This window comes from Sminthopsis crassicaudata, chromosome 1, assembly GCF_048593235.1.
Source record: "Sminthopsis crassicaudata isolate SCR6 chromosome 1, ASM4859323v1, whole genome shotgun sequence".
NCBI lineage: Eukaryota > Metazoa > Chordata > Mammalia > Dasyuromorphia > Dasyuridae > Sminthopsis > Sminthopsis crassicaudata.
In genome coordinates, this window is record NC_133617.1 from 476,838,858 (window position 1) to 476,853,587 (window position 14,730).

Here is a 14,730-nt window from a genome sequence, read left to right on the forward strand (position 1 = left end):
TTCATTTGCAAACCAGAGTTAGAAAGTAGACTGCCTGTTTAAATAACAATCAGAATGACCTAGGGTTCAACATTGGAGAGTTCTGGAATGCTGTAGCCTTTCTCACTGCCTCCTGAGTGAAAAACCTAGGAGACAGCCTCTCTCATTATTAGGTTGGAAAAATACCTATTCTTGATCAACTTAGCTAAAAGAAAAGATTGTTCTTTCTTTGGTAGAGTGGGAAAAGCAATGAGTTATCAGTGAAAAACCTGGGTTCAAATCCAGACTGTCATTTCCTTGGACGAGGCATTTACTTTTGCTAACCCTCAGTTTCCTTGCCTGTAAAATGGGACAATAATATATCTCATAGGATTGTTGTAAGGAATATATAAACTTTTTTTTTAGGGGGGATGCACTTAAAACAAATCAACAAAATGCACAAGGTGAGTATTTTATTCCCAGATTTGTGAGCCACAAATCTTAGAATTCATCCAAGGTGCCAAAAAGAGAGTCTCATCCAAATCTGTTGTCTTCCCTGACACAAAACATGGTCAATTCTCTCCAGTGCATCAGACAGAAACATAAAGAGTCACCAAAAACCACATGACTTGGTAAAGCTATGAAATGGCCCAGGTCAAACCCATGAGTCACAAAGTTAACATTTAAAGGCAGGCAGATATTGGAGGGGGTTAGTAAGATGGAAGGACTCCCTTAAACGGTAAGGGAGATGAAGCTGTTGTATCTCTGAATGTTTCTCTTCAGGATTTCCGAGCAAGGACCAAGTACTCGTTCAAAACGAGGACGATCAAGTTTCACACACTTCAGAGGTCCACGGGCCACAACAGTGGCTGCCCGAGGCCGATTGAGCAGCAGTGCTATCTCTCCTGCAAAGAAGAAGAAAAAGATGGTCATAGAATTTGAATTTCTTTCCTTTCAAAAATAAACCAGAAAAGGTTTCATGTGTATACACATACATTTGTGTATGTGTAGAAAACAAATGGATATATAGACAGTCAGTTATGGGCCCAAAGGAGATTGAAGGAGAGATGTAGGGTGCTAAACATGCATATTCTTATAGTGGCTTTGCAGGATTAAATCATTTAAAAGGATTCTATGAATATTTGTCTCATTTTAAGGCAATTTTTATTGATTACAAAAAGGGAAAGCAAACATATTTAGGAGGTAGGGTGGGGGGAAATGCCTTGAAGAAAGAACACAAATTGCCATGCATTTGTGTTTGAAATATAATTTGGTAATCTTACCAAAGTAATCTGATGGTCCAAGTCTTCCAACCTCCACATACTCCTCATTATCAGACCTGCGCTGAAGGACAGAAGCTGTGCCCTAGGAAATAATAAGAGGCAAAAGGGGAAAAAAACAAAATAAGTTAAATGTTTCCTTTTTTTATACTATTTAACAGTGAACCAATTAATGCTATATTCTTCTATCTCTTCAGAGACACTTGGGATTGGGAGAAATAGAAGGGGCATGATCCAATTGGGTGGATGTAGCTTTCTATATGCTGCTGTTTCTCTAGTCATCAGGCTTCCATTTTTGTTTCTGGGAACACATGGACTGTGTATTGCAACTGGAAACTTACAAAGTAACACATTTGCCAGGGCCCCCGAACTTATACAGCAAGTTGGAAAATTTTCAGAAAAAAAAAAATATTTCTTTCCTTCTGAAGGGGAGTATGTATCTCTTGTCATTAAAACAGCCCTTTCTTTCAGTTGACCTTGTTCTAATTCCCAAGGACTGGGAAACCTTCCAGTACCCTCTGGGTCCTCCCAGTATACAGTAGTAGTAGCATGTTTTCAGGGACATATCATCAACTGGCTGATCTGACTTCCCCCCACCATGATCCTCTGAAAAGGGCGGGGGGAGTAAGGGAGATATTTTTACTGTTAAATTATTAACACTAAGACCGTGGGCTGAATTGACATGGCAGAATAACAATTAAGAAATGCTTTATAAAGCCACCACAAAATACATTACACATTAAAAGGACAACCTTTAGACCCATGCAACCTAGAAAATAGAGCTGATCAAGATATTTTTATTGCTCTCTGGCCCGTCTCTAAAATGGCGCCAACCTTATTAACACCAGCTCTGAAATAATATGTGTGGTCAGATGCAGCTCCTCTAGGCTCATCATCTAGAATGTCTAGTACAGATTTATAACTCACAAGCTGGAAGAGACCTTAGAGATCATCTACTTCAATCTTTTCTTTTACAGAGAAGGAAACTGAGGCTCAGAGTGAGTAATAATTTGCCCAATGTTGCTGGCAGGGCCAGAACTGGACACTCAAGTATAGTGTCATAGAAAATACAATGCCTTGTGAGTCTAAAGACATACTACATTTTCTAACCAGAAATTAGGTTTTTAAAATGGCCATCTGATTATGGCGGGATAAACCTTTTTTGCTCAGTTCTGCATATGCCCTGTGAAGTAACGAGGGGACAATAATATTTGGATTGCTGAAAGAGATAACTTCCAAAACTCATTCCAAATAAAAAAATTAATTTTTTTAGTGTGTCCTTGTGATACATACTAAGCTGTAACAGTTATCAAGGAAAAGAGAATATGCTACAAAGAAGAAAGAACAGTTGATATAGCCAGATGTTCATGGATAACAAAACCAAGGAAGGAAACAGTAATAAACTCATGACCTCAAATGTGAATGTACAAATACTCAACATTTAGGCAACAAACAAGTAGAACTGGGAATCCTAAGGGTTTGGAGATACATTTGATTTCACAGGTGTCACTGAGACATGGCAGGATGAAACCTTTGACTGGAACATGGCTCTAGAATGGCATACCTTATTCCAGTGCTTCTTAAATTTTTTCTACTCACAATCTCATTTCTCCTGAGAATTTTTACATGACCTTGGGTATATAGGTATATAAAATCTGTATACAGATCAAACATTTACTGAAAATCATAATTTTGCAACCTCCATATTCAATTATGAGATTCCATATGGGGTTGCAAACCACAGTTTAAGAAGCTGGGCTTTATGCAAAAGAAACACTATGAGTAAAGGAAGAAGTGACAGGGAAGGCACTACTCTATATTAACAAGTTCTACTCCTGAAGGGAAATGAAAATATGGAGGGAAGAGTAAACATAATAGGGATAAATTGAATAAAGATCAATGGAGAGATAAACAGAAATTACTTTATCATTAGAGTGCAGATCCCTGACAGAAAGAGAAATAGATGAGGCAAGCACACAAACCTAGAATGATAGTCTGTCAGTAAGTGCCTATTATTTTCCAGTCACTATAGTAAGTGCTGAAGACACAGAAAATGGCAAACAAAAACCCCACAACAACAAGAACAAAACAATTCCTGTGCTTAAGGAGTTTACAATCTATAAGTAGTGATAGAGGATTTCAATTATCAATTATCCCGATGTTTGTTGGAAATCTGCCAAAAGCAGTGCAACAGCTAATACCTTTTTGTTCTGCCTAGCAATAAATTTCATCCTTCAAAAGATGGAAGAACCAACCTGATTCTGGACCTGATTCTCTCACTAAGAAAGGAGAATTGGGATGGGAATCAATCAAATCAAATTAAATCAACATTTAAGAAGTGCCTACTCTGTGCCAGGATATCCACTAAGCTCTATAGATTAAAAAAAGAAAAAGAAGAAGCAAAAAAGGATGTGAATTCTAGGAGAAATGTTTACTTGCTCCTAGGATTTTTGATAGATGTCCATAAATTCGGAGAAAGCAGATTTCAAAGGCTTCAATTTAAAAATAGGTAGGGTTTCACAGACTAAAATGGACACAGCAAGTCCAGCTAAGAAGAGAAGGGAGATGATTAAGAATGAAACTATGAAGACACAAAAGGAAGCAAGTCCAATAGGGAAAGAAAGACTTTTCTGAAGATGCCCATATGGATGTACAGGGAACTCACCAATCTACTTAGATTTAAAAAGATGGAAAAACACTAAATAAAAGATGAACTTCAGGACATAACATGGTCCTATAAAATTGAAAAAAACAAACATTTATTAAGAAAGAGTTTACTATCTGCTAATCATGTGGGATACCTTTACAAGCAAAAAGACACTCCATTATGGGTAAGACAATACACAAAAGGAAGCTTAAATTGATGAGTGGGGAATCAAAATATCCAGCTTTGGATATTCAGGAAAAGGGCCAGGAGGGAAATGAAGGCAAGCTTGGGCTACTGCTCCTTGGGTTCCTCCTGAGTCCTCAGGAGGAACCCACTAATGGGAAAAGGAGGGAAAAGACCTTAGAGAGGGATATTCCAAGTTGAAAAGGGCACCAAGATAGTTGAATTTTCCAAGGCAAATACTCCAGGCCCCTTCACAAATAGAAGGGCCTCAGAAGGAATTCATCAGTCAGGAATGCTAAAACTCAAGAGTAAGCTGAGGATGACAAGAGAATCTAAGAACAACAAAGGGATTGTTTTTATTTCTCTTTAGGTTCTACCTGAAAAAAAGAGGGTTGAAAGAAGAGATAGGACTCCTAAAAGAAGGTATAGGACTCCTCCTTGAAGTCTATGGAATGGTGATAATGGACAACAGAAAGAAAGCAGAAGTACTCGATTCTATTTTCTCTTGTTTTCTTGACCAAGGAGAACATCTCTTGTACTAGAGATAGCACAACAAAAATCACTAGTAAGGAGTTGATACTCAAGATAAGAAAGGAAGTAAATATCTGAGATTGCTTGCTGTTTTGGTGAGGGGGTGGTAAGGACGAGAGGGAGGAAAAATTTGGAACACAAAGTCTTAAGAAAAGTAATGTTGTTAAAAACATCTTTATATGTATTTTGGAAAAATAAAATACTGAGAAAAAATAATAAAGTTCCTTCTATAATATTCTTTGATATTAATTTTCTAATCAGAGCCTACTTATGTGATGGAGGGAAAAGACTAAAAGGAGATTTAAGTAGCTAGAAATGCATAGGAATTATATATTTATATTAAGAAAACCTAAGTAGCAATTAAAGCTACAATAGAACAATACAAGAATCAAATGAGGTAATATTTGTAAAGTACCTGACACAAGGTAGGCCCTTGTATAAATATAAGTTGACTCATAATGATCATTGTTTTGAAAGGACAATTGCAATGAGAATGTTTGCCTTTCTTTCTTTCACATTTCTTCCTATTATCCCTAAAATGTTTTTATTCTTAATATCTGTGTATACTCTTGTAATTAGAAGACTCTGCCTTTCAAGTGCAAATGTGCAACATACAGTGCAACTGTCTCAGCTCTCATCTTTTTTTGGAAATGACTTCAAATGTGACTGCATCAATGTTAAAATATTAAAATAAATAATAAATGTGCAAAAAAAAAGAAAGGAAGGAAAGAAGGAAGGAATGAGAAAGGAAAGGCAGGGAGGGAGGAAAAGGAAAGAGAAGAATGGACCCAAACTATCAGCCAGTGAGCTTTACTTTGATTTCTGGGAAAATTCTGAAACAGAAAACTAAAATCAAGTGATGGTTGACAAATATTTGGAAAGGGTAGCAGAGATTACAAAGAACCAGAACATGTCATAGTGACAATGTAAATGGAAAGAACATCCATACACATAGACACATACGTGCAAAATTATAAAGAACAGGCCTGGAATGAAAAGAGAAATGAGAGTAAACTACCAAACCACACCTTCATGGAGGTGGGAGAAAGACAGGCATCACACATTTTGTATATTGGATGTACTAGTTGCTTGTATTAATATTTTCCTCTTTTCTTTTTGTCTTTAAAAATATTATTTGTAATATGAGATGGCTTTCAAGTTGGGGATGAGAAGACAGTGCAGAAAATTATAATGTAAAAAACAAAAGACAGGAATATAGACTTATTTTTTAAAGAATAAAGCAGGTCTTGCCAGGTGAATTTCAAGTCCTTTTTTGACAAGATCACTAAACGGAGATATGATCGAGTGCTGTGGATAATGTTATCTGCATTTTAATAACACTTAATATCTTATACTATTTTGTATAGAAGATGGAGAGTTTATGCATAGATCAGAGAATGCAATTAGATTGATTCAGGTCCTAGCCTCAACATAGTTATTAATGATTCTGCTGCTGGCAGGAATAGCACTGACAGATCTCATCTAGAGTACTATGTACAATTCTGGGCAATGTGATTTAAGGAAGACATAGATAAATTGAAGAATATCTTAGAAGAGGACAACTAGGAGAATGATGAGACTTGAGTCCATCTTACTTTAGAAAGGGAGACTCAGCAGGGGCAAGAGAGCTGTCTTCAAGCATGTGAAGGATTTGTCATGGGGAGAAAGAAGTAGACTTGTTTTGTTTGGCCCCAGAAGGTAGAACAAGAAAAAATATTTGGAAGTTGTAAAGAGACAACTTAGATTCAATGTAGGAAAAGCCCCCTAATAATTTGTTGCTGTTCAGTCCAACTCTCAATGACTCCATTTGGGGTTTTCTTGGCAAAGATATTGGAGTGGTTTGCCATTTTGCACCAGGTCATTTTATAGATGAGGAAACAGAGGTAAACATGGTGGAGTGATTTGCCCAGGATCACATAACTATCAAGTATGGATTTGAACTCATGGTGATGAGCCTTCTGATTCCATGCCCAGCACCCCTTGCACTATGGTGCCACTTAGCTTCCACTTCCCTTGGAGGTCTTCAAACATCAGCTGGTGATCACTTTTTCAGTACACTATCATGCAGATTCATATTTAGTTAGATGGCTGTTGATTATCCCCTTCAGCAACCAAATTTTGTGATCCAGTGATTAAAACTTTCTTGTTAATATAGTATCTAAACGCCAACACAGTGCTTTAATACTTTCAGGGAATTAGACTACCATTTGATAAACTATCTTTAAAGAGGGTTTCTGAATGACACCCAGGTGCCCTTTAAGAGCTATTTGCTGAGCACTTTACTCTCAAGGTATATTTGGCTCACTCACCCTGGCTCACCCAAGATTCAGACTTGTGAAACGCTAGGCTATTCCTGAGGTTAATTTATAATCCTAACCTCTAAACAGTCCAAAGCATACATAAGTCAGAAGACCCATCTGTTGCCAACCAGCTGAGGAATCTGCAAATTGTTGGTAAATGGTGACATTTTCTCAATCCCTATGTCCTCACTGTTTATCTGCACTTGGTCATGTTTATAAAGCTAGTCTGACTGATGGCTGGCACAGCTTCTCCTGGTAACTTCATATAGTGTCTATCTTATCTCCAGGAAATATTGTGCTTGCTTAAGGCTCTGGTGGGACTGCCTAAATGGAAAGCCTAAAATGTTAACTACAACAATGGTAGAAGAGAAAGCTGAAAGGGTATGGATTTGGAGTCAGATCTGTTTTTAAATCCTGGCTCTGTCCTTTACTGCCTCAAGGTAGTGAATTTCTCTAGACCTCAGCTTCCACATCTATAAAAATGAGAGGCTTCTAAGGTCCCTTCCACCACCAAATCCATGATCTTATGAAGGTCAATACCTTCCTTTTAATAGATGAGAAAACTGGGGATCAGGGAAAGAGTTACACAACAGAGGAGCTTGTAGTAGAATCTGTCCATGTCTCTTGCAGCATCTAGAAATATAATAATTCTTCCTCTCAATAATTCTCATGGGGTGACAATATGCAAATTACTATGTTTACTATGTAGAAGCAAACTACATACCAGATAAATTAGGGGAAATCTCAGAGGTAAAGCAACAAAATTAAGGAGGACTGGGAAAGTCTTTTTGTAGAAGGTAATACATTAGCTGAGATTTGAAGGAACCCAAGATACCAAGAGATGAACAAGGAGTGAATCTCAGGCATGGGGGACAGCTGGTAAAATGGCTTACAATTGGAAGTTGGGGTTCTATGAGAGATATAGCAAGTAGACAAGTTCACTGGATCACAGAGGGAAATGAGATTCAAGAAAACTTGAAGAAATCAAGCTTATGATTTTATGACAATAACAGGGAAGCACTAGAGTTTACTAAATAAGGCCATGGAAACTCAGTGTTAATGAGAAAGGGAACTCAGAGAGCACCTAGTCCAACTTTATCTGATTTTAAAAAATCCTTGCTATATCATCTCCCATCAGTGGGAGATTTCCAGTGGGGACGGAATATCCCTGCCTTTCAACACAGTTCATTCTACTTTTGGACACATCTAATTCTTAGGAAGTTATTCCTCACACCAAGTCTAACTGTCTAATTCTGCTTTCTCTGTACATCTACAAATTGCTTCTGGTTCTTCAGAGCCAACTAAAACCCCAATACAGAGAGTTACTCTAGTCCCCATAAATTTTTTTTTAACTCTCCAAATTAAACATCTTCAATCCTTTGATTATTTTATATAGAATGATATTACCACCCTGGTTACCACTGTCTTTTAGATATTTTCAAGTTTTACCATATCCTTCCTAAAAATGAACACAATGCCTAGATATGATCTAGCCTGAGTTGATTACCGTGGGACTCTGGCTCTTGTAGGGAAATTTAGGATAAAAATGAGCTTTGGGGCTACCATAACACAATGTGGGCTCTGATAGGAGTCACCACCTAGTCACAGATCCACTATCCTAAATGTGTGAAGTTGATTCTTTAGACACAAGAGTAGAGCTTTACTTTTATCCCTATTCAAATTTATCTTACACACTTTAGATAAGCATTCTAATTCAGTTGAAATCCTTTTGCATTAAGATTCTCATCCCTCACCTGAGACTTTTTAGGTGCAGGGAAAGAGATTTCCTATATCTATGAAATTATGCCATAAAGGTAATCTTTGTGTTCCCAGTGCTTTTTTTTTTTTAAATGAATTTAGATAACAAGCGCACTTCTGCATACACCTATTCACTAGCCTAGAACTCTTTCTACAAATTTCTGTTCACATCTTTCATTTTATCAACATCTTTTCAGAATCTCTTTTTTCCTTCTTCTCTTGTCCAGTAAACCTTCCCTTTTCATGAAGAAGTGAAAAGAAAAGAGGAAGGGAAAAGCAGTTCAAGAAAAGAAACACATCAACCAAGACTAATAGTATATAGTAGGTTCAACACCTATAGTCTCCCATATCTGCAAAGAAAAGGAGGTACATTTTCTCCTTTGTTCAGGGATAAACTTGATAATTATAACCACAGTATTAAAGTTTGTTGTTGTTGTTCTTTTCAATATTTATGTTATAAGCCTTTTTTTTTTACAGATTATTTTAAGATATGATTTTTTTTTGTTCTTTAACTTCATCAACAACTTTACCATCATCCACTATATCCCTTACCTCAACCAGAGAACCATTCCTTGTGACACAGAATAAAAAATAAAGGGAAAAACAGTTCAACAAAATTAATTGGCACATCAATCAAGTCCAATGGTCTATGCAATATTCTACTTCCATAGTTCTCCACCTGTACAAAGCATGAGTACAACGCACTATTTCAAAAATTCATTTTCAGTTTTGACATATTTAGTCTTAAAATTCCCTTGTCAAATTCAGTCTGCAAATAACTATTATTTTTGCCCTAAATTTTAGCAAGAGTTCAATGAAAATGAAAGCCTACCTTGAAGACTTTGGAATCATTATTTAATTTAGTATACAAATTTAGGAAGCTAGGCCTGAACAAAGGCCTAATTCTTTTTTTTCCTAATTCTAATTTTTGTCAACTTGTTCCTTGTAAGATAGAAAACAAACTAACAGGGTTCCAAGTACCAACACAGATCCATTTTTGGTGACAGATCACAAAAAGGATGCCATTTTTCAACATCAAGGAGGACATTCAGTAATCATGGAATTTAGTCTCACAGAGGCATCTGACTTCATGTTTCATCCTGTTTTTGGAGAGCCAGTGGATCTGAATATTAGTTCCTATTTGGGGGGACTGGGGTGGGGTGGGCAGAGAAGAAACAATTTCTTTGACTCTGATTTTGCAGCTAATCCTGTAGCAGCCGATAGTATAGGGTTCCCAGGACAGAGATGCCTGAGTTTCACAATAAATGCTAAGTTTGGCAGAAGTGATTAATACTTATTCCAGATACATTTTTTTCCATTCTCAGGTTAAGCACTGTAAACTCTTCCTGCCACTGAGTAAGACCAGAGCTACAATTAAGTCAACCTCTTCTGACAACCAAACTCTAGGTTTAAATACACAAGCCCTAATTTTAATCCTTATCCCAAGTGTGGCATATTTCATGAGATATTCATGGGATGCCAGCAGACCCAACTCTCAAAATATTTCTGGACCATCAGACATCGAGGAAAAAAAATCAATCAAAGATCACCTAGGAGCTCCTTTATGATAAGAAAATATTATTATTAGTCTTATAAGCATTCCTTTATGAACAACTCAAACTAGCTATTTTACTGGTCCTTATAGATGGACACTTCCTCTCCCAATTGCATGCCTTTGCATTGGCTGTCCCGTCTGCATGGAATGAGCTTCCTTCTCACCTCCACCCCTAAGAATCCTTGCTTCATCTCAAAGACTATTTTGTACTTGAAGTCTTTCCTTATCACTCCTACCATGTTGGAAATTTTTTATTTCCTTTGTATGCATTTTCTATAAACATGATTATATACATGCTCTCTCTATCAACAGAATATATATTTCTTGAAGGCAGGGACAGTTTCCATTTTGTATTTGTATCCTCAATAAGTATCATACTCAATGAGTATCTCATTAGCACACAATAGATTAATAAATGATTGTTGATTGACAATATAGACTAGACTATACCTGTGAAATTTTTCTATAATGTAAATTTCTGCTAAGTGAATACTATTTTCCTCACTGTCTTCAGTTATAAAATAAGGATAAGATCACTTTGAAAAAAAAAAAAAGGAAATATATATCTTTGAAAGGTCAAATGACCCATAGCATTTTTATCAAAAGGAAAAAAATATTCTAATATATTTTTATATTTTGCAATACTCAAAATATGAATAATAATACTAGGTCATATACAAATTTATTAAAACAAATCATTACAAGATAAAATAGAATCCAATGCTAGATATTTCATTCTTTCATTCAACAAACATATATCATTTAATGGGTCCAGGTCCTGGAGAATGTAGAAGTATTGGATGAAATAGTCCCTGATTTTACCATAGGATCTTTACACAGTCTCTTCTACTAGGGTTGATCATAGAATTGTAGAACCTTAGATCTGAAGTTGGAAGGAAAGGGAAGGGAAGAGAAGGAACTAGACAATGATTTTGGCAGTAGCAGGCTTGTGGTATATCCTTCAGTTCAATTAAAAGAATGTTCAGTCTCATTCACAATCTGTCAACCTACTTCACTTTCCTTATTTAACATGACTACCTTTTTATACATCCTATGTTCCAGTCAAACTTAATACTAAAGGTCAAACTCAACATTATCTTCTCAAATTTGTACCAACCAAATTCCATGTCTGATTGTACCTCTTTCTCATTTTTCCCCATCAGAATCCTTCAAGCTCAGGTACCATATCTTCAATGAAGCCATCCTTGATTCACTTACTGTTTTCTCTCTGCATCTCTTTTTCTTTCTCTCTGCTCTGTCTCTCTAGTTGTGGGTTTCCTCCTCCCTTCCCCACTCAATCTACTAGGGATTAGCTCTTATGATATATTGATTCTCTCCATTTAAAAATTTTCAGTTTGTCTTTCAATTAACAAGCATTTATTTTCTTTCCCTCCCACCCAAACCCAGTTTAAAAGAAAAGAAAAATCCTTGTAATAAATCTGTATAATTAAGTAAATTCCCATACTGTTCAACTTACTAAAAAAAAAAAAAAATCTGACCAATGAAATGATTTGTTTTCTTTTCATTTTCAATGTGGAGAAGAAAAGAAGTAAGAGAAGATTGGGGGGAGGCATCTAGGTGGCTAGGTGGTACAGTGGATAGAGCCCTGAAGTCAGGAGGACCTGAGTTCAAATTTGGCCTCAGATACTTAACACTTCCTAACTGTGTGACCCTGGGCAAGTCACTTAACCCCAATTGCCTGAGGGTGAGGAAAAGAGGGAGAAGGGAAAGAGGGAGAAGAGGATAAGTTTAGTTTATTCTGCAGTTTTAATATCAATTTCCTCTAAATCTTAGATGTTAGTCAGCTTTTTATCTCAGATCTTAGACTTAAAGATTTTTTTCCACCTAAGTACATGTGGTATCCCCACAATGGAGGGTAAGCTCCTTGAAAGTAGGGAAATTCCTTTTTCTTTTCAGATTCAGAACATCAATATTCAGCATTCCTTGTATGTAGTGGGTATTTACTAAAGATATGTTGGATACCATAAAGGTTTCAAAATGGGAGACAGGTGAAGAAAGTAACCAGTAATAGAAACAATCAAATCAAAATGAGGAACAGGTTTAGGGAGAAAGATAAGTTTAATTGCTAGTTAACAACAATGAGGAAGAAATATTTTCCACATAGTTGGGGATATAGTTTGGAAGAGAGATGAGGGCTGAAGATAAGGACCTGGGAGTTATCTCTGTACAGAAGTAGTAATTGAAGTGTGGGAAGGATTAAGATTACCAAGGAGTTAGAATCTAGTGGAAGTAGAGAAGATAAAAGAAAAAACTAGAGCAATTTGAGGCTGGTAAAAAAAAAAAAATACAAGCAAGCAAATTAAGAACCAAGAACAGCAACAACTAATACTATAGAAAATATTACCTGTATAAAAGGATAACTTTAAGAGCTGGGTCAGAGCACATAGTTCAGGTATATATTGGCAAATGTTTATCATTTCCTCCCCCCCACAAAAAAAAAGTACATATAACACTTTTAAATGTAATCTTCATTATCATTTTCTCCATTTTTTATTTAAATCTGGACAGTCAACAAAATAATAAATCAAATCCAGATTTTCAATGCTGCTGATTTTGAAAGTATAAATGTTCACATTGAAAATTTAACCTTTTGCTCTCTCAAGTCAGTACAAGTTATCTGCACCTAGTCAATCCTCCTGCCAAAGTTATGCATCTTGTACTAATTTTATATGTTCCATAATAATTATTTTATTTTTTTGTCCTCCCTATTCCCCATCCAATTCCCATTAACTTAGCTCCTGGTTTCTTTCCTAATATTGTTGCTCAGGTATATTAGTACAGTTTGCTAAAATATCCTTGGATGGGACATTAAAATTCTCGACTTTTGCTTGATTATGAGAGTTCACCCATTATATCTGCTAAGGCATGTCTTTGAAAATCAATGCTAGAAAAGAAATCACAAAATGAGGAGAATGTTCCTCTATTTATCATTCTGTTCCTAAAAACAACTTCCTTTAAAATTCAACTGCTGGTTTTGTTCTTTTAGGAGCCATCAGACTATCAAGGTATTTGTTGAACCTGGCAAAGTTCTAATCTTTATTAGAAATTGTATCACAACATAGCATTTTGGATCATAACAGTATTTTGTATTACAATATAGCATTTTCACTCTTTTGGTTGTGGTTTGCTTGAATTTTATTTTCTTTCTAATTTTTGTCCCCTTTTTGATCTGATTTTTCTTGTGCAGCAAGATAATTGTATAAATATGTATTCCTATACTGGATATAACATATATTTTTGCCATCTTTAACATATATTGGATTACACAAGGTTTTTTCAAGAGTCAATGTTGAAAAAATTCTTCTTGTATGATGTTTTGAAAATAAACTTTAATTGAAAAAAAAAAGAAACATATTTTGGCCAAATAGCTAATAAAACATAGAGAAGCATCAACTAGAGTATCAAGGGCAATCCCAAGATTGCAATACAAAATCCTAATTTCTATAAATTGAAAGGATAATAGTACTCCTTAGAATGAATCTGTAAATTAATCCATGACATCCTTTATTCTATAATTCCATTAAATGAATTTTTGTTGAATGAAGGATCACTATAATTCAACACAACTAGAGTTAGAAACACCTGGGTTAAAATAAGTTCCTTGGGCACTTATTAGTTGGCTAAATATCAACCTCTGCAGGCTTCACTGTCCTTATCCATAAAATGAGAGGGCTGGACTTGATAAACATCTAAGGTCTTTTGCAACTCTAAATCTAAAAAAAAAGACTGTATACCATCAATTCTAATAGGCAAGGAAGGAGCTGTAAATCTAGGGGATAGAAGATGAAGTTATGTGACTTACATGGAATCAACTGTCATCTGGAAATAGGACCCCAGAATGCCCACTTTATGGTATGTGACTTTATTTAGCATCATTGGCATTTACATATTCGATTCATATTCATTTGGATCTCTTTTTCAGCAAGGTGCTGTAATTTTATAATTTTAAGTTAATCCATTTGAGCTCATGGGCCATCAATAAATATGACAAACTCAAATATATTGAGTCTTCTTTATCTAGATTCCAATGCCAGGTATGGACAAACAGGTTCTAATAGAAGAATCATTAACTAAGTCTGTCTGATAGATATCTCTTAAAAGCAATAAGAGAGTTCCTTGTTAGATGCAGAAAAGCAGGTCCTTTTGCCAGAGGAAGTAAAAGAGTCAAACATTTAATCTGTAATGGACTTGGGAATTTTCTCTCTCAAACCAAGGCAATGAAAGGTCTCTAACTTCTCATCACTGATATCATTAATCTCTCCTCCCAGTAAATTTAGGTGTAACCTTACAAAAACAACAAATGCAATAGCACTAAAAGCTACCTGCCCAGGCCACCTATTCATCACTCTTACCCCACCCTCTTTCTTATTTCCTTTGGAATAAGTGCTCAGACTCTACTGTGAAGATGCAACCTGCAATACTAGTGCATACACTAGTGCATACTAGAGTAACTCCCCAGAGTTACTCTTTAATGGTCTCTATCAAGGTGGAGGTTTC

At 35.9% G+C, this 14,730-nt stretch overlaps 1 protein-coding gene across 3 annotated transcripts in view; it reads right to left on the minus strand.

The window, feature by feature from the left end:
• Positions 1 to 414: 414 nt before the first annotated feature.
• PRKAR1B (protein kinase cAMP-dependent type I regulatory subunit beta) overlaps positions 415 to 14,730 on the minus strand; it is a 242,001-nt gene continuing 227,685 nt past the window's right edge. For all 3 annotated transcript variants that reach the window (XM_074281089.1, XM_074281091.1, XM_074281090.1), the window contains 2 exons: positions 1,242 to 1,323; positions 415 to 863 (listed from right to left, as the gene is read on the minus strand). In XM_074281089.1, the coding sequence (XP_074137190.1) occupies positions 691 to 863; positions 1,242 to 1,323 (255 nt within the window). In that variant the 3' untranslated portion in view covers positions 415 to 690. The remainder of the gene's footprint in view (positions 864 to 1,241; positions 1,324 to 14,730) is intronic.